This window comes from Haliotis cracherodii, unplaced genomic scaffold (genome assembly GCF_022045235.1).
Source record: "Haliotis cracherodii isolate W230 unplaced genomic scaffold, xgHalCrac1.p SCAF_10, whole genome shotgun sequence".
Lineage (NCBI taxonomy): Eukaryota > Metazoa > Mollusca > Gastropoda > Lepetellida > Haliotidae > Haliotis > Haliotis cracherodii.
Window position 1 is genome coordinate 25457981 of NW_027266265.1, and position 24341 is coordinate 25482321.

The 24341-nt window shown below is 37.9% G+C and overlaps 2 protein-coding genes across 2 annotated transcripts in view; one reads left to right on the forward strand and one right to left on the reverse strand.

Annotated features, from left to right (window-relative positions):
* On the forward strand, window positions 1-23130 carry LOC139454207 (phenylalanine--tRNA ligase, mitochondrial-like). The gene is made up of 5 exons (XM_071235780.1): window positions 1-568; window positions 989-1148; window positions 2777-2908; window positions 4635-4795; window positions 19444-23130. Exons 1-5 carry the CDS (start codon window positions 44-46, stop codon window positions 19726-19728), a joined length of 1263 nt encoding a protein of 420 aa, XP_071091881.1. The 5' UTR covers window positions 1-43; the 3' UTR covers window positions 19729-23130.
* LOC139454208 (uncharacterized) overlaps window positions 20590-24341 on the reverse strand; it is a 25025-nt gene continuing 21273 nt past the window's right edge. The window contains exons 5-7 of the mRNA XM_071235781.1: window positions 22911-23033; window positions 22467-22592; window positions 20590-21170 (exon numbers count right to left, since the gene is read on the reverse strand). Of these exons, the coding sequence (XP_071091882.1) occupies window positions 21094-21170; window positions 22467-22592; window positions 22911-23033 (326 nt within the window). The 3' untranslated portion in view covers window positions 20590-21093. The remainder of the gene's footprint in view (window positions 21171-22466; window positions 22593-22910; window positions 23034-24341) is intronic.

A 24341-nucleotide genomic window follows, 5' to 3' on the forward strand; every position in this document is an offset into this window, starting at 1 on the left:
TCAACACTCTCTGTGTGTTGTTCTGTGTGGTAGAGTGGATGCTATGTACGTTGTGAAGAGGCTAGCCAGTGGCACAGGCCCCAGTGGAAAACATGCTCCACACACCATTGACATAGCGGGCCACACTTTCAGTACAGATGACTGGACAAATGTTAATCAAGGAGTGCTTACAAAACTTGGTCGGAATCTGCATATGCAAAGAAATCATCCACTCAATTTGATAAAAAGAAGAATAGAAAATTTCTTTTACAAACACTACATAAATCGCAGAAGTAATCCAATATTTTCAATTTATGATCAGCTTAGCCCAGTTGTAACACTTGAACAGAATTTTGATAGTTTATTGGTGCCGTTTGACCATGTTAGTCGATCAAGGTCAGACAGCTATTATATCAACTCCAAATATATGTTGCGGGCACATACATCAGCACATCAGAGAGATCTGATGAAGTCTGGACTAGATGCCTTCCTTGTTGTTGGAGATGTGTACCGAAGAGATGAAATTGATGCCAGTCATTACCCAGCATTCCATCAGCTGGAAGGTGTCCGGCTTTTCACAGAATTTGAGGTTACTTTTCTGGCTACTCAGTTCGATATGTTTGTTGTTATTGCTGCCTTCCTCATGATTGAATATAATTAATGTTATAATGCCTCAACTGAAACAAATTTATTAATTGTTGGGCAGATTGTTGGCTAAAAATGAGAAAATGTTGACCACCTGGATGGGTGTTTTTGATTTTCTAAATAAATATCTTAAAAATTGTTACAAAAATATAGTTATTCCAAGTTCATTCAGTGTAAACTCATAGTCTAGGACTATAATGAGTTTTACAAAACGCATTACTAAACTTTAAATTTAGTGAAATCCCCACCAGCACCATGTGAGTATTGCTGTGTCCGTAGTGTAATGTGACTGTACTGGGTTAGCACAAAGTACAATGTGACAGAGTAAGCCCTGCTTATCAAACAAAACCTCATTCTGTTTCAGTTATTTAAGGATGTGTCAGACTCAACAAATCTGTGCCTGTTTGAAGATGGAAAGAGACTTACTGACAAACAGGCTTTCCACACAACTGATGCTGCTAAACTTGTGGAACACAGTCTGAAGACAACACTGCAAGACCTGACAATCAGCCTCTTTGGAAAGGGTGTGTTTACTTTATGTGTAAAGTGATCATTCGTCATTATTATCGCTGAGATATCAACAATACAAAATAACTTTGCCAATTCATCCATTTGTAATCAGTTTTGGAGCAAATGGATCTTCAATCTGTCCTACAAAGCAATCGTAGTGCTAAGATAATCGTAACTCCATATTTTCACACAGACGTATGACAGTAGTAGTGCTAATATCGCTCTGTGGAACGGGGCCCTGCTTCCTCAATAGCAATCTCTGGTTTCAGTTCTTTCTTTTCCTAATAATTAAAATGTATCATGTGATCACTCCAAGAAGGGAATTTCAAGACAAGTTGAAAAATTCCTTTGTGGCCACTGAACTAGAACTCGCATACAGTAGATGACATTTCACGGTAACTGAATAGGATTATTCAAATGCCTGTATAACAGTAAAGCTCACTATATTTTCTGTGAATCCTGAAAGATTTTGTCCTGTTCTCCTTATGGTGAACACTTTCATGTGCCAGAAATTACCTAATTTATCATCATGATCATGTTAGGTAGATCATGTAGATGTCAACCTTGCAATTTGGGCATAGAAGAGTTACTTCCCTTCTCTGTGCAGTTCCTACTGTAAGGGGGCCATGAATGGCCAACTCATCTAAGGAGTTGCATTTCGATGCGCAGATTTGCTTCCTCCTATTTTAAGATCCACACAATTGATTTATTCTGTTCCTGTTTGTTTCCTCTGGGCACGCCACAAGACTATGGTTCTGGGTTTGAATTCTACATTGCCCTGATTATGTTTCTTTGTTTATCAGCACAATACCCATACTTGTGGGTTTCGCCTAATTGGTTAACGTCTAAGACCTGCATCCCTTTGGGCTTTCCTCCTGCATCAAGCTGACATACTGCTTAAAGCAGTGTTAAACCAAACTCACTCCTATTTTAAGATCCACACAATTGATGTATTCTGTTTGTAGGAAGTGTAGACAACCCATTTTATCATACCTCCATGTCAGAATGATGAGATCTGATTGTTTCACATGATCATGATAAAATACTGTGTATCCTGCCATAAATATCTCAAAGGGAGAATAAAACACCAGAAGCAAGTCTGGCTGCACATGGATTTCTGAAAATCAGAATAAATATTTTTTCCCCACTTCGAAGCAAACGGATGCACACTTTTTCCGAGTCATTCAAATAGCTGTTTTCTATCAATTATGAGTTTGTTTTAATTCTTTGACAATGTCAAATTAAAACATGTCGGTAAGATAAATTTGTTCACAAGGGGTACGTTGGGTTTTATACATCCTGTGTTAGGTTATATGGCCAGAGCCTCATGGTATTAACGCAGGACGCTTAAAACCCAATGTGCCCCCATGATCCTGCAACAGCTTATAATGATTTCCTTACTGCAGGTGATGATACATGCCAATATTGAAACTATTGCCCTACATATAATACTAAATGTTTATGGTCATGAATGGAATACTTCTATGATGCAGATTCCTTAATGTAACTATGGCCACAGGTTGTAAGTTGGACCATGTGGCCATAGAGAAGGCTTCAGTCATGTCTCTGTACCAGATTCTATCTTCATATTTCTAAAGCTTCAGATCACTCTCAAAATATTGCATTCTCTTATTCACGACAGATGTTGAATTGCGCTGGACAGATAGTTATTTTCCCTTCACCCATCCCTCATGGGAACTGGAGATTAAGTTTCAAGGAGAGTGGCTGGAAGTCCTTGGTTGTGGCATTATGGAACAGGAGCTGCTGCAGTCAGGTCAGTTGGCCATAAAAACTCAGCCCCGAATTAACAGAAGGTGATGGTGAATAAAATGTATGCATCACAATGAAATTTCAGCTATTAATGGTAGCCTCATGTTAAACTACACCTGGCTTATTTTAGAAGCTTGTATTTTACAATTATACAGGGACATTTACTTGTTCTGAACCCATGAAGATCTGGGTAATAATAGGTCTTCAGCAACCCATGCTTGCGGTAAAGAGCAACTAACAGGATCAGATGGTGGGGCTCCCTGACTTGGTTGATGCATGTCCTCGTATCCCATTTGCATGGATTGATGCTCATGATGTCAATCACTGGAGTGTCTGGTCCAGACTCAATTATTTACAGACCGCCGTCATATAGCTGGAATATTGCGGCATTTAAGCAACCAAAAAAGAAACAAACTACTAGTTCTGAAGTGTAGTACTGGCTCCTGACCCAAAGAAATGGTGGCCTTACTTTCAAAACAGTAACAGCTGACTGAAATATTCTGATAATTTATGAGTATGTTTGTCACTCATATGAAGTTTAGTTTTATAAAAGGCATCCACAATCTCTTGTGTGCAATTGGATAAAAATGTAGGGCTTAAAGGGCAAGTTCACACGGAAATGAACCATTTTTTCTTGTACTTTTTCCACATTAAAAGTGTTAACATAGAAGTATCATAGACAAAAATATAAAAACATCATATTTAATTAACATATTTATTGCACTAAAACGATTTATATTTTTCACATTTACCAAGTGTTCTATTTCCATAACAAAAACACCATGGCTTATGCCCCTTGCAATATGACGTCATTGGTGCCAATTGATAAACATTATGACGTCATCATGCTTTGTTAGAGCCGCTTCACGTGGTGTAGGTACAGTTTTGTGATTCTAGCATCTCAGATGCCAGCCAGAATTGTGTTATGCTGAGTCACCACTGCGCCGGAGTGTGTCGTAGACCATGTTGTTTTACCGCAAACTGGTCCTTGATATCTTTTGCGTTGAGAATAGACAGGGACCCAGTTGAATTGGCACCAATTACGTCATAATCTAAGGGGGATAACTCAGGCCTATGTCGCTCGTAAAACGAAGGCCTCATAACGGCATATCACTTCCACACTATTGTGAGCTTCCTACTTTCACTGTGAAAAAAAATGAGTGTATATTTTCAAACACAGATACCAACTAATTCTAAAATTGCGTTTTGTTTAGAAAAAGAAAGAAAGTGATTTTTGCGTGTACACTTCCCCTTTAAAGAGAGTAAAAAATATCCCCAGACGGTTTATATATAAGACTGAAGTTTGCCTAAAGCCAATATAGCTGTTGTCATGGTTATTTTTTGTAAGATTATTATACAATATTAATAATGTTGTATTGCATTCTTTCTTGTAGATTAGGAAGAAATGTTGAAATGTAGCTGCAGTAAACATTTAAAATTTCATTGCTGACAGCAACTTTAAGATTATTGTGGAGCTAGGTGAGTTACAGAGTCACTATTACTATGTTGTTGATAACTCTGACTTGCTCCTTCAACTCACTCAATGTGATATAGAATTGTGGGAAAATACATTTGTTTTCTATTTCCTAGATGATCTACAACTTGGCCTATTAGCTTTGCAAATAGCCTGAATGTAGGGGAGGTGCAGCGCCTCATGACTTTATGTGTCTACATAAGCATGATACAAGAGATAGCTGAGTGGACAGTGGTATGAATGCTTGTGATTCCAGCAAGTACAGCAGACAAGATCGGCTGGGCATTTGGTTTGGGCTTGGAAAGGCTGGCAATGAGGCTCTACTCCATTCCAGACATACGCTTGTTTTGGAGCTGCGACTCGGGATTCCTCTCCCAGTTTGATGGGGTTCCCCCCGAGGCTGATGTCAAATACCAGGTGAGAAAACCTGTATACACAATATTTGAGAAAGATCAAGGCAATGGTATAAGAAACCTAATTTTGATCCACCAAGTAGTATAGTGATTCTGGACCACTTCCACTGGAGCCAGATTTATATACCTATACTGCTACTACAGGGGAATTTTTTATGCCAAAATGATGATGCGATTCAACGATCATCATGAGTCATATTAAAAGAATCATCAATATTAATTAATAATGAATAAAATTTACTATAGCCCACGAGGATATTGGAAAGGTATAGACAACGAATGAAGTTCATCAGGCTGACCTCTTGTTTCTTCCCCATGATAAGGTAAAACGCAAAACGTATAAATATGCTTTAACCGTAGTGGATGTGGCTAGTCGCTACAAGGAAGCTGAGCCATTAACCTCAAAGGATTCAACAGAAGTAGCTAATGCACCAAGTCTCAAGTTATTATATATTAGATTGAAAATGGCGTGATCCTCGTTTCCGGAGCAGATCTTGAAAACCGTACCATATTTCATCACCAAACTTGGCACATAGATAGGTCTAGTGGTGAACTGGTGCCTATTTATAGTTTTGGATTTAAAAAAAAAACATTTTCCAGTTTCCATGGCAACAACTTTGATTTAGACTGAAAAGGGCAGTAGTCCTCGTTTCCGGAGCAGATCTTGAAACCGTACCATATTTCATCACCAAACTTGGCTCATAGATAGGTCTAGTGGTGAACTGGTGTCTTTTGATAGTTTGGGATTTAAATATATTTTTTTTAAATTGAGTTTCCATGGCAATGACTTTGACTTTGACTGAAAATGGCGGTTGTCCTCGTTTCCGAATCAGATCTTGAAAACCTTACCATATTTCTTCACCAAACTTGGCACATAATGTCATCTCGCAGTATTGAATACATTTCCTTTCTTGTTGGTAAGTTCTGCATTGCTTGTGTGTATGTTCCTCCAAAAGTGTCATGGACACGGTTGTTGTATTCACTGACTAACTTCATGCAGAAACACAACTCATTACAAATACCACAGTGTAACTGATCTTGAACCTACTCAATTGTATAAACACTGCCTTCTATCCTGTATATATTCTTGTCAACCATACTCTGTACTTCACTTGCTTGATAACGGTGTTAGAACCAACACCGAAACCATCGATCCTAATTGTAATAAAGAAGTTGTTTGTCCGTATGTCTCATCCTTACTCATTACAAATACTGTTACATATTCTATCCTAAACTGCAGATGGCAAAATAACTCCAGTAATAACTTTTTTTAGTGCTGCAATTAGGCCATTTACAAAAAGGCCCCATAGTTCACAGGAGCTAATGCATTGCACACAACTGGACATGTCATATTGGCGTGGGATATGAGTATTTCATGCTTGTTTCAAGTAGATCCTGGTCGCGTGTTTATGGGATCAGTAACTAAACTGTTAACAAAGCACGATGTCGCAATCAGGCGTGGTGAAAAAGAGGCCCTACGTAGTCAAGCTATCGTTGAAAGATTTAACCGGACATTAGCGGAACGTTTGTTAGGATATCAGTATAGGATCGAAATGAAATCAGAACGATTAAGATCAGCCGAATGGGTGACACGATTATCGGCCGTTGTATCAGCGCTGAATAATGAAGTAACGAGATTAATGGAGAAGAAACCATCCAATGCGATTAAAATGAAATCCGTGACTTCCGAATCTTCAGCACCGTGGAGAGGCAAAGAACAAAAACTTCCGGGTAGAGTAAGGGTAAGATATTTATACCAGCCCGGTGAACTCGAAGGAGGCCTACGTCCCGCAACCGATCCGATTTGGTCTCTTAAGATATATAACAATTAGTCGGTTGGTTATGAAAGAAGGACAGCCTATTCTTTATTATCTTAAAGATGGACCGGGCAGGGCATTTGTACGCGAAGAGTTGCTCATAGTTCCCAACAATACAGTATTACCACCATAACCATAAGCATAGGTAGTTACACCATCATTATCAATCCATCTCTTTGTATCTAAGGGGGATAATGATGTCTTGTTCATTCTTAATCCATATATCCTATGATTAAAGTGTTCATCTCGTGTTTGAATGTTCTACCATTGAATAATGCTTCTTTATACTGTTCGTGTTTGATATGCCTTTTTACCACATACCTCTTAACACCCTTAGCTTTTCTTATCTCTCCATTATCGGACTTCTTTATAGAATACATCTTAGGTCTTAATCCGACATACTCTGCTATAGGGGTCCCAGCACATTCATCCTTCATCTTACTTAATACCTTTTTATTTACTACACCTCACATCTATCGCCGTATTGCTTCTTAAGTTCGTTGTAATAAAAGTCATACATTAAGTGTTTTGACAAGCCAAGAATACTCATACCAACGTACACCGGTCTGTTGAATTTTATATTACTCTTCTGCATATGTAGTGCGGCTAAGTCATTATCAAATATCTTGCTTCTGTTAAAAGCCGGACTGGCTATAAGTTTCCTGAGTCTTTCTTCCTAATTAGATCTGACCAATTTAACATCAACATGCTTCCTTAGATTCTCCAAATACTGAGTTATTCATGAGCTTATATAGGTTCTTTTCGAAATCGCTGGTAGCCATCTTTCTTAAATCTGTGTTCAGGTTTATATAGGGCTCCATCCAAGGGCTTTGATCAAACTTTAAAACTCTGTGTATTTTCTTTATTTTCATGCCTAACGATAGATATTACTGGAGATTTCTGTAGTGAACTATATATTTTGTCTTATCCATCAAATTTGGTACGAGTTTTTCTACGTTAGCTGACCTAGTATTACCTATCAAGGAGTGTTGATATTCCGACATCCAATCTTTATTAACCATTAATCTTTCGGGAGCTAGCGGATAACTGTAATAGTCTTTGTGCTACGTATTTGGATATTCCAAGTCAACTTCTAGTATGTACCCTCTATTCACATCAACCTTGTGAATATCATTCACATCGACCAACGCAAAACCACCTGTGGGTATAGGTTGACTCATATTGTACAAATTGCTGGCATCGAGATATAATATGTGCGTATCGGGTTTACTCGGATCATAATCTTCCACAAATTTATTATTAGCCTTAGTATACCTTTTCGCCGTCATCGATATACCACCTCTTAATCCTTTCTCAATAAACAAGTGCATATCGTAATCGGTGAGTAGTTTTAGTTCTACACCAGTCTTCTTCAACAATGCATCCCACGAGAGTCCAGGACTGGAATAGTACCATGCCGGATCCAAACCGTATTGTTTTAAACATGTCTTTCTAAATATCTCAAATATATCGGCGAGTAACAGTACATCGATTTTTAAGTACAGATCGTGATAATCACCTAAATTCTTACAACCTAATTTATCCCAGACCATCAGAGCGTGTTCATAATCTGCATCGGTTATTTTAGATTCTGATAAGTTACTATAGAATGATTCAGTGCAATCAATGGGTGGTAGTTTAGTTTTGTTGAATCTAGACCAATCATCCATATATTCGTAAGGATATACACCTTTTCTCATTAACAAATGATGTGTTAACCGATCAGTATATTGATTTGTTATTGCAAAGACATGGGGATTGTTCGCATTAGCTAAATTGTCCAGGGAAGATAACAGAAACTGTCTGAATCTAGTTTTAGTCAACGAGAATGATATGTATTTTTCCATATTATTAGGAATGCACGTTAAGCCACATTCGGTCTTTGAGATAGCTTGCATGATGAAATGTGAATCATATCCTCTAAGGTTATGAAACTCAACGGGGATGGGTATTGTTTGAGAATTCATTTTTAGTTTCAAGTTACACTCGTTATGAGCGGCTCCCCGATAATTACCCGTGACGTGACAATGATCTCTTACGGAATCCCCATTCAGGGGTTTATTACAAACATGACAACTCCTTGACTTCTTATAGGCCCTCCAATCATCCCTTGTCATACACATGGGTTTCTTACACAATACATTTTCCCTGATTATTCTCTCTTCGTTTTGTAGATATTCTAGGAACTTTCCCACTGCATCGGGACCTCTGTAAATCACGGTCGGGTTTGTTTTCCCATCATACCTTACAACTATATATCCAAACCCACAAGGAATATGTTCTTGAGTTTTGTACGTAAAACTATCTTGAGTTTCTTGATTGCTTCGGCTGGTATTTTCTATAGGTTTGATAAGTGCTTCGAAGTCAGCGTAAATTACGTACAGTACTGACATTTGATTACAATAATGTTCAAATTTTAATATATTTTTCCCTCTTTAGGCATATCAGTCCTGATAGCAGTCTGTCCAACACCTCTGCGGTCTTCTTTATTCGCTTCTAATAGATCTTGTCTGCTGTACCCATGCAGGCATTTTTTGCAGAAATATTTCTTTCCTGCATGTTTTGTTTGATCGCATAATAGCCTGCTTAAACTCTTTATCCATGTATAATGATATTTACCATCTTTTTCGATTAGAAATGAATTGATTTCGGAGCTTATCCTGTGTACAACAATTCCTTTTGGAGAATGTCCGAAAACATTTATAGCTAAATTATTTTGCTTTTCCGCCTTATCAATTTGCGAGATTGGTGTAGGTTCGTCTACACATGTATAAATTTGTCTTATTTTTATCATCGTGTTGATTATTATCTAGTAAATCAATCAATTCAGCTTTTCTCATTCAAGAATAACTGCTCAGCCCACTTTTTTTCGCTTGAGCTTTGAGTTCTCTAACAGTCTGGGGTTTGTTGTATTCCAAACCGAGTAAATCAATCAATTCAGCTTTTCTCATTCGAGAATAACCACATAGACCACGTTGTTTTGCCAAAGCTTTCAGCTCTCTGACATAAGTCATTTTGATATATATAACTACATGTGAACTAATCTCTAATTGGTTTGAATTCTACCCAATCTATTTATCTCATTTCGGTAAGCCTTTTTCCTCTCATAAATAATTTGAAACCGTTTCTTGTCAGCACCGTGACTCTTACATAAACAGTAACTACCTTTTACCCCAATCCCACATACAGAACTAGTATAATTAATATGCCCTTTTCTAATTGCAATGGCATGGATTCCACAAAAATCTGCCAAACAGCTTTTTCCACAATTTTGTGATTGCCCCATGCGTATGAATTTACATCTTGATATGACCCTTGCCATTGTGATAAATATACACTTCTAGTATCATTTATCTCAATGCGTGTCAGCCTAGGTGTCGTGAACAGTCAGCCAGTCAGCACTATTTATAGCTGATTAGTCAGGGTTATTATTAATAGCTGATGCGTAATAGATCATGGCTTATACAATAATAACATTGCTAAATATGGACAGACCAGTCAATCTCAAAACTATAAACGCTATCTCTCGGTCTTTCTGAGCCTCTGACGGTGTATAAAACCGAGAGAGTGTTGGTCTTGGTATTGGGTCAAGTTTCTTTCCATAAAAAAGGAAGTATTCGTGCATGACAGATTCAACATCCTTAAACGTTTGAATTGAATGTCCCTCTTTACGCAGTTCATCATTAATAAAAACTAATCTTAACATCCTATTTCAGGCCCATTGTGCCTGGGCTGCTTGTTCTAATGCTTTATTATGTCTTTTCTGCTCCTCTCCTCTCATACTAGAAAATAAAAAGTTACTCCCGAAAAGCTAGAGCATTAACAATAGCTACACCGACCATCTTCGCAATTGATGCCATACTATGTTTATAAAATATTCAAATGTTAAATTACTTCATTATGTCTTCTGGGATAAGCCCTTGTTTGATGAGCATATCTTTTGTTGCCATTGCCAGTCCTATATCAAGAATCATCATGCCGATATCATAACCATTAAAATCTAGCTTGGAAGGTGTGTCTTTAGTAATCATTTTAGCTATATGGGCATAGCCAATGGCCAAGCCGGTGACCACCGCTGAATGATACATTGCGTTTACCAACATTTTACCATGTGTAACTGGAGTAGTCAGGCTTTTATAACATTACATGAGGGCTTAACTCTAATTGAACTTGTTATGCAATTGCTTGTTGTGATGGTGCAATCGCTTGTGACGTTTTCTCTTCTTCGGTCTTATAAAACAACCATACCACTGCTATAGCAACAACCCCCAGTGTATAGGGAGCCCAAGTTTTAATCGTGCTATGTTCAATATTTGAATTGTGGACCTTCGCTAGCGCACCCTTCCTACCAGCTGCGACTTTTCGAGGATTCTTAGTCACTCTGGCTTGTGATACAATCGCTTTTTGTGGTTGTGCAATCTGTGTTTGTGGTGTTTCCTCGTTCACTTGTTGTGCAGTCGGTGTTTGTATTTCCGTCTCCATTATTAGTAAGTGGGCACATATGTTTGACCATACCTCGCCGTTATTAAAGCGGTGGTCACCGGCGCTAAGAACATTCCGTATCTATGATAAAACTCACAACTTACTGCGCTTATAGCGTGTTCGATGAATGGGTCTTTCTCTAGAGATTCGCATAAATACATGCAATTTTCTGCTGGGATAGGAAGAAACGTACTAGCTACGACTGTGTATAGTTGTAACATAGCTGAACCAGTTGTTTTAGTCATGGTAGCTCCCAGTCTAAACTCCTGATGCGTGTACAGTTTTTTTTATTTCTTCATCGGTCATGTTATCAATTTTTTCAATGGTTAATTTCCCCAAAAATAAAAGAAATAGGTAAGCATATTTTATAAAATCGTGTATTTGCCCTAAATTTTCGCTTTCTTTGTCCTTAATCTGGACGTTATGAATGTGTTAGCTTACATGTTTTTATTTACGAACATAATTAAGTTGTAAATGCATTATTTAAATAATGTGATAAACATAACTTTCATATTTATAAACAATAAGATCAGACCTTTCAAATGGTGTATAACATACAGTAGCAAAGATATTTTTACAAGCAGATATTTTCTTTGATAAATGTTGGCTTCATCTATAACACAATAGTCTCTGGGAACTCTGTCACAGCAGTAAACGTTTCTGGTTGACTGATGTTGAAAGAGTTAAAACATAGGTTAACAACTGATATTGTCAATCTTTTTACCTGCTATGTCATTGTGATGAAACTGCACGAACAGCTCTTGATAAACCATGACAAGCTAACGTTATCACAAACACTGGACCCATTTACATAAATACCTCCAACATTTCTTCCTGAACCTATAAGCTAAACGCACCCATGATGTCACTGAGTCTAGAGCAATGATACCACTATTATTTACTGCATGTTGGACTTGACCATTATGGTGCCTTAAACAGCTATTCTTGAGTCAAATAGCACAGCCAGTCAGACACAAATACAGTTGTGAGGTTTGTCTGAATGTTCTGGTTTTTCCCTTTTTTTATTTTGAATAAAGCTAAACTTTGGATGATTGTACTGTGATTCAATTTGGAGGTAAAAGAATCTTAAACAGTGGACAGAACTCAATAAGTTTTCTTCCACAATATATTGCAGTACGTATTGCGCTACAGAGGAATGTATCGCAATATATCGCAATACGAAATTTGGGGCAATACACAGCTCTAATTTCTTATATTTTGCTCAGCAGTTGCTTTATTTTTGCTATATTTTTGCTATATTTTTGCTAAGCAGTTGCTAAATTTTTCTAAGCAATTGCATAAGCAGCTGGTTGATCGGTTTTTAATACGAGTTTACGGTGCTTCGTTTCCGCTAACAGTTTTCTGACTTTATCCCGTTCGAGCTTGGTATAAATAACATCGTTTTCGCGTTTGCAATGAAACAGGGCTACCCATTTGGTCTGCTCTCTCAGATCTTTCAGGACAGAGTTGTATTTTGGAGTAAGTACCAAAACGCTATGCTGACTATGTCTTCCGGAGAATGCTAAATATGAAAGCATATCTTTCTTTTTTGTAAGTTCTTTACTCGCACTGCAGTCATCTATTATGAAAAGGGTTGATTCTCCTTTGTATTTTTCGTGACATACTCGTAAACAGTCTTGTAAACGGATCAACTTTGTACACCCCAGAATCATTCATTTCCCAATCTCTCAATAGGTATGTTTTATTAACGCTTATAGTCGGGCACAATAATAATATGATTGAAAACATCCCGATAGATAATGACTTTGTAAAATATCGAGAATAAAAGACGTTTTTCCGCAACCAGTTTGCCCGCAGATTATGGCGCAGTGCGGTTCTTTAGGTAAATAATTATTAATAGATCGCTTGCACGAATCTTCCATTCTGTATAATAAGTTGCACGTCCATAATCACATACAAATATATGTTTAATTTACCAGCCACTTCGAAGAGCTTCGTTATGTGTATAGTAACACCCTCACTGGCATTTTCTATTCTCCGCTCACTGCCGTGTAGTTGGTCATCGTCTGTGGTTCGCATCAATACATCCCCGAAAGACAGATCTTTCACGACCTCGTTAACTTCTGGGCTACGTTTTATAGAAGGGAGTTTTTTAATCTCATCCCACTGTAGATATGCCCCGTACCTTGACTATATAGTTGATTAGGCACATACTCGATAGTCAATTTTACTTTTGTAATCTTGGGGTTGTAGAACGCCTCGGTATCTCTTGCAAATGCTTCAGAGGGGTTTTCAAACAACATTAAAATACCCTCCAATGATCTAGCGAGGACGTTTAGATTGATATTCCACGTCGTATCTCTTTTGTTCCTGGTGATCTTTCGGTGTCGAAGCACGCGATCGTACAAAATGGCTAAACTTCCACTATACTGGTTACAAATTTGTCTGGCTAAATCAGGATCTGTTATCATATCATACTCCAGTGGGATATTGTCAATAGAATAGCTACCTTCAGTAGCTTTGATTACTCTACCGTAGTCATTAAAAGTAAGTTCGTATTCTAACCTATCACCAAGGGATGCTTGATAGAAGGGCGTGTGACTATCGTGTAATTCAAAATCTTGCGGAATATAGAATCGGTTTCCTAATGCATCAGCAACAGCCTTATCTCCTACGACGGTATTATCACCACTATCAGCACACACACGCAGTCTCAATGTGTTCCGATTACAAATACCTTGGTACTGTAAGTTTTCCCGTTCTTTAGCCGTTCTCCAGAGATCCATGTAACAGAAGTATACATCGCTGTCGTCAATACTCGAAACTTCATTACCGCTAATTTTAATCGCAATTTTCTTAACAATCAAATGACCTATGTTCTGAACGTGCTCTCTGCTAGCGTCTGTAGAATTCAAACTAATTGTAAATGAGAGTTCCTGGAACTAACACATCATGTGCGCCGAGATTTTCCTGGAACTAACACATCGTGTGCGCTGAGATTAGGAAAGCGAACCGGAAGTATTTGATTCTTATCAATGGTACTCAGGTACAGTAACAGACAGTCGAATTGCTTTGACCCCTAATTTATCCCGAAGTCTGCGTTGTGGGTTTGACTTGCGTCCGTATTGCGAAGACATTGTTATATTGAAATTATGTAACCTTATGCTTAATATAAAAATGGATGATATTAATCTAGATAACCTAACTGATACTAGTACAATCGAAGAGGGTACTGATAAAACCAGCTTCATGAATCTTAACAATGAACTTTTGAAACCAGCCGTTAATGATTATTATGATGCCTTAAGAGAAACTCCTCTTTGTCGTGACTTTTCAAAGTTTACAATAGATAGTAAAGGAATATTGCAACTGATATTGATCTTATGAATTCTCGTACTCGTAAGCCCCTAGCCTTGTCTACAATAGCTAGTAAACATTGCATCAACACAGTTCGTAATGAATTAGGTTTTGTAGACTACTCACAAGTAAACTTTCTGAGAAGACTACTAAGGTTCTTCAGACTGTGCGTACTGAACTCGGTACCATAGATAAAGATAATTAGGAAGAAAGCTCGAAGCTAGCGGACGGACTACGATAATTCCACGTTACAGGTATCACCATACTCGGGGCTCAGTATTAGGGAACTACGAGGTCTTGACAAGGCAATGCAAACAATGCGGGGAGAACTCATCAATAATATAGCAAAGCTATCTGAACTCGACAAGCATATTGCTTATGAGAAAACAAAACTTGAACAGGCGGGTGATGAATTCAGTAGACACTGAAAGACTGCGTAACTTAGAAGACGAAAGATTGGCCCGCCTCGAAGCGGCTAGTAATAGAAAGGCACTTCATTCACAAATCAATCGAATTTGAGGAACTATAGATCAAGTCTTCAACAAAGATACTACACTGGCCGATGAAATTAAAACATTGTTCAGAGAACAGGGGATAACCATTGCCAGTATTCCGCGATTCCACCTACTATAAGTGCTGTTTTTTCATCGATATGTTGTTGATTTTTATCGGCAATATGTGGTGGCACTTGTGGTTGTGCGTCAGTAGATGGCTGTGAAACATGTGGTGTCTGTGGCTTGACTATTCCCATTTCGCCTGTGTTTGTTTGCATTATTGATTCGGTGTTAATATCTGAATTTATACCTGTTTTTTTGTGATCGGTTGCAATAACAATTTTATTACTATAGCATATCACTTGACCGATCTTAAGTTCCATATTACTCGGAGACATGTATAGTCCTGCCCCATTAATGTAGTCTACTTTGGATTGAGCGTACTGTAATACATCTTGATAACGTTTTATTGACGATGGTACGTTTGCGTATCGAGCGCCGTCCCAGAACCAATTATTCCTGTTCGTGTTTGCGACTGTGCACCAAGAATTGCCCATACATAAGTTCTTATTGATTCATTAACTCTTACAACTCCTGGGTTAGTAAAATTATTTTCTGTTTTATCATTAAGAAATTCATTCCAAGCGTTTGCTGTATCGTTTAATTGCACAAATTTTGTAACAATATAAGCTAAACCACACTTAAAACTCATAAGATCTCCTCTCCAATCGTTACACGAAAGTTCCCAGCCATGATTAAGATTATGCAATCTTACAAAAAGATTGTTTTTCTGTTACAACCTAAATAGATCAAATGGTTGATGAGTTTTTTTAACTAAATCATCACTGTCTTCTTTAACAGTTTTTTGTCCACTAAAAGGAACACCTAGACCATTGTTAAGTCCTTTAATATGCCAATCTTTACTCATAGAAATATCAAATTCCTGAAAATACGCTCATAGGCGAACCTATTGTACGGATTATTTGTGGAATTCCATGCTCGATCCTGCGATAATGGTGCACTAATTTCTGTAAGAATACGTCTAATCTGATAGTACACGTGAAATAATAAATCAGACTTTTTAATTCAGATCCTGGGGCATAAAGAGATACACCACATCCTGTTGTGGCACACCATATGACAAAGTTTAACTGGTTCTGCCAAAATTGCATTGGATTGTGGAACTAATCATGCACCATTTTATCGCTAGTTGCCGTGACCCTGTATTTTTCAAAGATATCAGGGAAATGAACAAAAAAACAGAGGCTCTTACTAAAATCGACTGAATTTAAGTTGATTTCATATTTAAGTTATGATATAGTATCTTTGTATATTTAATATGTATGTTACACTCCCAGGAATAACAGATGGTCAGTCTATTCAACTGCTTCATACTATCGATAACTCGGCTGGGCAACTTGAAGTCGCTCTATGCGATGTAACGTATTACCTGTGGTGGACCAATATAAGTGATGCGAGAGATAATAATAAAATATTAATAAATAGAAAACATCACACTATATCTGATGCTTATTACAGCGTATGTTCACTCAATGAGGAAATTTTTAAGCCTTTGGGAGCTTGTCTCACACAAAATGAGTCAAATGGGATGCTGATTTTAAACACTGGACAAAAGCATTTACTTCTTGAATCGGGCTTAGCAGCTTCACTTGGATTTGTAAGAAGAGGAGTAATATTAATACCACCCTACACAACATTGCATGGAGTTAAAGTGCCTGATTTAGTTCCCTATAAAGAGTTGTGCATCCATCTTGATCAGGTCAGTATGACGGATAATATTCAACTCGAAAGTCCTTCAACTCTGGTAAGAGCTATTCCAGTCAAAGATGAAAAATACAATAGCGGTAGAACGGAATCTTTCTCATCATTACAGGGGCGGTCGGGTAGCCTAGTGGTTAAAGCGTTCGCTCGTCACGCCGAAGACCCGGGTTCGATTCCCGACATGGGTACAATGTGTGAAGCCCATTTCTGGTGTCCCCCGCCGTGATATTGCTGGAATATTGCTAAAAGCGGTGTAAAACCATATTCACTCACCTACTCTCATCATTACAATATAAAAAGTTAAAGCGGGGCATTATTTCAGACCTCAAAATTTCTGTATTATATGTAAAACATCAACCTGTACATATAGGATACTTGAGTGTTACACTCCATATTATAAATAATGGTTGATTCGTTAAACACGGTACCGATGGCAAGTTATACGCTTTACACTTACAAGATAATGTATACAAGCAGAAAGAAGTTGTATTCACAGCTAATCTAGGAGATTTAAGTGATGTCGACGTTAGTAGTCTCAATAAAAACACTTCATACAATCTTACTCGCAATGATGATAATAAATGGACTATGGTCGAAGCAAAATCGAGTGGCTACTGAATATCGTCATTGTTCTACCATATGTGATGATGGGTAAGGGACATCAATTAACTAAGATAATAAATAGTGGGATTGTACTCGGGGCTTATATCCCCTCAAAACGAAAGAGTGTGTTAGTCGCTCCCCTGCCCAAAAACCCAGGTCATGTTATTGAGTCGTCCAGCATTAAAAAAATGTTAGTTTAAATTTGGTTACAGAATTCAATGATATTAAAGATAACTTGAATGCTATACCTGATCTTTCTACACTTATTATTAAAGTCTTGTTTGGAGATGCACCAGAAGAGATGCGTTCCAACTATTACCAGCTCTATCAATTAAATGGCTTAAGAAACACAAGCGTCAACGTAGTAGTATTATTTATATGGGAGTATCACCCTTAAGGGAGTCCAAGTTAATAAAGGTGACAGCTTTTCTCTTTCTTAGATATCTATGCAATATAATATACATTTAATAAGGTTGATGTATACTCTCAAAACATTAAAGCAAGATCAATTAAAGATTATTATATGACATAATAATATATATTATGGGTTTATATCCGGTGCTCTATGAAGCATCTGAAAAGATGGATACTGTTGATGGATTTCAATTACATCAAATAAGCGACATAAAACATCAAATAGAGAAGGAGAGGGAGTTGAGAGTCGGATTGTATAAAAAGTATCGCAGAGCTGTGAATGCTCTCGACAGAGTTGACACTGCGCTTGTAACAGCTGGCATGGAACTCGGTGTAGCCGGTGTTGGTTTATTATCAACTATAACCGCGGCGCCTATCGTACTTGGTATGGAAGTAACCGCCGGAGTCTCAGGACTGGCAGGAATAACGATAAAATTTACTTCTCGTAAGTTGCAAAAGAAAGCATTAAAACATGATAATATTCGGATACCTGCCGAAGCAAAGTTGAACAGCATTCAGGATCATATTTCAACAGCACTGGCTGATTGTAAGATATCCGAGGAGGAGTTACGTTTAGTGTTGTCAGAACTCACCAAATACAATGCAACGAAGCAGGAGATTCGATCCAATTCTCGTAATATCAGTGGTATTATCGAAGATGATAAAAAAAGTTCATAGAACAGGGGCGACAACAAGCGCGTCAATTATTCCATGCCTAAAACCAAAGAACTGGTTGGAGATTAAAAATAGATTGTTTCCTATCGTTGGATCACACCACATAAAAATACAATAATTTAGACGAATGCTTACTTAAGTATATAATAATGGAGCATTACAAGCCAATCAAATGGCGAGAATTACCACAGGGTATATATTATATCAGTGATGTCAAACCAACCAAAAACAGTCATCAATTGATTCTTTCCAATTTCGAAAAAGAATATATAGTCTGGTCTCCTAGCAAAATGAACGAAGAACTTAGTAAAACTATTGAATATCACTTTGTTCAAAATAATGGTATGCGTATGAGTAAAAATAATAAAGAATATTTTCATTACAATTTAGTTTAGTCTCATGACAATAGTTGAATCGCATCATCATTTTTGCATAAAAAAACTCCCCTGGAGTAGCAGTATAGGTATATAAATCTGGCTCCAGTGGAAGTGGTCCAGTATCACCATTACCTATACTACTCACCATGACAGAAACTTTTGTAATTGTTTGTACTGATTTTGCATTTCATAATTAGATTGAATTTTTTTTAATCATTTTGAAGGTGCAAGGTTGAATTTCTGTTTTGTTTTTCATTGCTGAAGTGAAAGTGTGTTCATTCTAAAAATCTTCCATGTATGCATGCTCAGCCACCAGCATGAATCAGAATGTGAGTTAGTGTGCGTCTGCTCCCCAAACACCATCAGTGTCACTGTGTAGTGAACATGACACTAGGTTCAGGTCCTACTCACACTGCACTGCCTGGTTGTGCGACATGGATTCTGTGTTGTCATGCATTTTATGTTTCATGAAGACACAGATTCCTATTTCTGATCACTATTACCATGTTTAATGCCCCAATGTCTTTGTTGTAGGGAAAATGACAAAATTTGAGAATTTAGTTTTCCACATCAAATAAAAAACTTAAATACATAACTGATCTTGACACTTCAACAAAAGGTTGATTGTGATTACTGGAGCTTTTTGTGTACATCACTACTTCAAGACCTATCACTATTGTCTGATTCCAGCCAGTCAGCCAGTATCCACAGTGTACAAATGACATTTCATTCTGGGTTCCCGACAGCTTTACACCAAATGATTTCTATGACCTTGTGCGCTCAGTTGGTGGTGACCTTGTGGAGCAGGTCAACCTTGTGGATGAATTCCTTCATCCAAAGAAACAACGACAGAGTCACTGCTACCGTATCATCTACCGGCATATGGAAAAAACCTTGACGCAGGAAGAGGTCAACGTCATACATAGCAAGATTGAAAGAGAGGCTGTGCTATTGTTGGGTGTAGAAATTAGATGATGTTCAAGGAATGTGTTTATACTGTAATAAGTGTGATATGCAAGTGATAACAATAACCTCTGTGTACTTTGGTTAGGCCTGTTCAGATTTAATACAAGCTTTTCATTATTGGCTGTTTCATTGCCCTACAAAGACCAGCAGATAACGGACAATAACAGTACAGTGATATTTGGATAAATGTATTACTGTTTATTTGAAGTATTTAGCGATAGGAATGATATTCTAGATGTAATTAAGACGACACATCATGTGTCCGACGGTGCTGCAGCACATTGAGTGAGTGAGGGCTAGTTCATTAGCTGTATATTTACTTCTGGCATTGTTAAATACAGTTATTATGAACACCACTTAAACATACTTGCAGTGTGTGCAAGTGCTTCCTACAGCTTGGGACATGTGGCAGAGTGGCACTGTCTGGTTAGCACATTGGCAGGATTCATAGCCATATGCCACACATTCCTAGGTCAGGTTGGAGGTGGGACATTTTGTATCTTTAAGATGACATCGAACGCGACCTTTATTTTCCAACTCTGTAAATATACAAAATGCCTTGGAAGGCAAAGGGAGTTAATTTCAGTGAAGTTTATGAATAAAAAAGCATGGGAGAGAATTCAGTTTATGTTGAATCAACTGTGAAGTGTCTTCTTGTAGTTAAAAATGTTGATTATCTTCCACAGGACTGTAAGCGAACTGACTTATTTGGTGTACTTGTATTATTTCAATAATTGCCTTTGTTCATTTTCATGAATAATGTATTTATTGCAGTGTTCTTTTTCATATGACACAATTTGACATATTCAGCTGAAATGCTGCTGAGATTTACTTGTTTTCTAACAAAAAAATAAAAAGATTTTCTTCAGGAATAGTTTCAATTTAGAAGAATAACATCCGCTTTTAGATGACAATACTGGCAAATAGTTTGATTCTCTTCCTTCTATGCCTGACACAAGTGTCACTATGGCAAACACATCACATCACAGGAGAGTCGGTGCATTATTGCACTCCATGAACAGACATCAGGAGAAGGTATCTGCAATGGTTTCTTGATGTAGTCATATTCCACAGATGACAGGAAGACGGGCATCAGGAGAAGGTAGCTGTGATATGTTCTAGATGTAGTCATATTCCACAGATGACAGGAAGACAGGCATCAGGAGAAGGTAGCTGTGATGTGTTCTAGATGTAGTCATATTCCACAGATGACAGGAAGATGGGCATCAGGAGAAGGTAGCTGTGATGTGTTCTAGATGTAGTCATATTCCACAGATGACAGGAAGATGGGCATCAGGAGAAGGTAGCTGTGATGTGTTCTAGATGTAGTCATATTCCACAGATGATCAGGAGGATGTGGTAGCCTGATATGTTCTATCTGTAGTCACACCTTATAGAGATGACAGGCATCAGGAAGAGTAGAAAGATAGGATTTGTCAGTGTTGCACATGCTGAAAAAATATATAATTTATCATTATTGAGATCATTGCCATAAAAAACAACTGGATCAGGTAATCTGTAACCATGATTATGAAATTCAAGGTTTATATGGTTTCAAAAGGCTTTTCATTGATGAGCTTTTAAAACAACCCACCAGAAATTTGAAGAAGGGAAACTTGGTGAAGGAAATTTAATGACAACATTGTATTGAACAAACTTTGATATATTACTCTGCAAACAAAAACCACACAGATGAGTTTAGATGTATATTTTATATATAATATAAATAATCAACAGATGGTAATCGATTGTTCAAAATTGACATACATTATTGTCATTGACCCAGGTTCTTATAGAACAGTAGGTTTCAAGGTGAAGGTCATCTGTTCTCAGTATTTTGTATGGCCACCATTCAAGTCCAAAACTGACTGGTATCCCATAAATGTTTTATTTGGTGAATGTTGTGATTCCTGAAAAAGTATGTTGTCAGTCTTGCTGCGTGAGGTCTTATTTAAAAAAGGCGTTCGGTTGTTGCATAATGGGAAGCATGTGTGGCTGAAGAATCTCATCCATGTAACATTGTGCCTTTAAATTTCCCAGAACTTGCACTAGGTCCGTTCTACCAGTGTAGGAGATGGCTGCCCACATCATTACACTACCATCACCAAATCTGTCCTCTCCCTGTATGCAGTTTCATGCATAACGTTACCCGCGATACCAGTAAACACGACGTCTGCACAGCGAAGCATAAAACGTGACTCAATTGCAGTTGTAGCCATACTCCGTGACCTTGACACCATTGACGTACCAGCCGACGATGTAGGTCCATCAAATCTAGTCGTGTAGCGTGAATACCTTCAGCCCTTAAACAGTTCCACACTGTCTGGGCTGATATCCAGCTCAGTCCTGGTATTGGGCTTCAGTCGTGGCATGTTTTCGTTATTCACTTGCTGTAAGATTGTGGTGGCATGCAAATGAAAAACCAACGTTTTTATAGCCAAGTAAGAGATGTTGCACGTGCATTTCATGTTGGTGTGTTTCGGTGCCAGGCTCTCACATGGTTTTGTTTTTGTGATTTTTCAATTTTTTCACCAAATGTCTGCAGTACCTCATGCTTTCCAAACAAATCAATCCCAATCCATGCAGGAATGACCAATTCATTTTTTGTATTAATTTTGTTTGCATGTCGGCAACAGTCGGCGAGATATTTACTATTTTAATACCTTTGCGTTTCTTTTTTTGCTGAGTATATATATCGAAAATGAAATTGTATATATCTAAGAGGGGCATGTCAACATGATTCTTACCTGAACACTGCCCTGTTCCAAACTGTGTGTCATAGCCCGGTTTACACAGACAAGCTCCAGCATCACATTGAGAGTGCTCCGGCCGACACTGGAAGTCCTCTGTGCACCATGCAGACAAACCAACTTCTAAGGAGAAACAAGAGCAAGGTGTGAACAAGTACACGTGATGGCACATCGTTGGGTTTCCTCCCACAATAAGTAGAAACTGGGTGATAATGCATAAAGCCGCTTTAAACCCAACTCGCTAACTGAGAAAGACTTACACCCAGAATCGCCGATTAAAGAGAGTTTACCTGCAAGTCACATGAGGCGAAAATCGTTTATGGATTATTACAGGGACATATAGAGTAAAACATATTAGAAATGATTAAAATCCTTGTCTACAAGAGTGAATTACACCAGGTGTAGCATGTTACGTCAAGACAGGTGGGGAGGGAGACGCACTGATCATACAAACTGTATCGTTAGCGTAGAAATAGTGTCCGCAGCGGCATCGATTGTTCTCACAGAAAGAGTTGAATGGAAGACAGTGTTCATCTTGAAGACAATGTCCACCCACTCGGCTCACTGTGTATGAAATAAAGCTGTTAGTGGCTACATTTGTCTGTATTTCACCTTATGTTGCATCATTGTTTCCGTTTTAATTGTTGTTTTTATATGAGTTTACTATAATTACATTATCTTTACTTCTGTGTATGGCTTTGAGTAAAGTGTTTTGGTAACCTATGTATGGTATCTCATTTCTGTGATACACTGACAATATTCACATATGTACGGCTGATGATCTCTAATCACAAATATGTTTCAAGTTCACTTGGACAATTATCAACAACGATGGTGAATGAGAGTTAAGTACAGTTTAACTGTTCAGTGTCGAGGGTAAATCGAAAACGTTTGTGGTCTCCAAGATATTGCGTTTTGTTATGAGGGCTTAGAATACGTGTATGAAGTATGTCATCTATTTGAAGACGTAACAAGAAGTTACAGTCAGATAACTGCATCTGTTTTCGAGAATTTGACAGAAGTGGAGAAAACCTTCATAATAAAGCATGTTACCAAAGGAAATAAATGGAAATATGATACGCAGGCTTGAGGCTTCAAATACAACTGTTAAGAAATAAGCTGCTGAATTTAGGCGAGGCAGAAGATGACACTTGGTTTCGTCGTCCTAAAGATATCACGTATTGATATTTAAATGGAGGCTATCCAGCGCATGGTTATTGCTGACCGACGAGTTACAATGCATCATTTCGCAGGACCTGATGAGATCCGTCCAGTCCATCCTGACACTCCAAATGAGCAAGATGGCGGAAAGGGTAGTATCCAGAAATTGCTACACCAAATCAGAATTTCACATGACTGAACACAGTCCGGCCTGCGTTCAATAGGCCGGGGCACTTTTAAGCGCTTTCTTCGCTCTCTCCGCGGACGTTCGGGTGCTATCGAACGATGTGTCAAATCCCGCCGGCAGGGCGTGCGGTTTTCAAAATGGTGATGCAGACTGATTTTAGTAATGTTGTTGAACATTGTAAAGTAGTATTGTTTGAAATAAAGATACGATAAATTAACTTGTAAGTGCACTTTCCACCGAACAGTGATCGCGTATCATTTGACCTGACGAAATATGTTTCCATAGCAATCCATAAATTGGTGAGGAGTTAGGATTCACAAGCTTGAAAATGTTCCAAGTATTTTGGAAATTCTTCAATCCAGTATCCCCATGGTTCTCTATTTGATCGGAAATTCCCCTAAAGTTTGGATGCCATACTATTCTAAAATCTTACAGAAACTTGCTATATAATTTAAAATATCAGTATGTGTATTTGACGTGTTTTCCTTCTACATACGCTCTTGAAATGGGTCGGTCGTAATTTA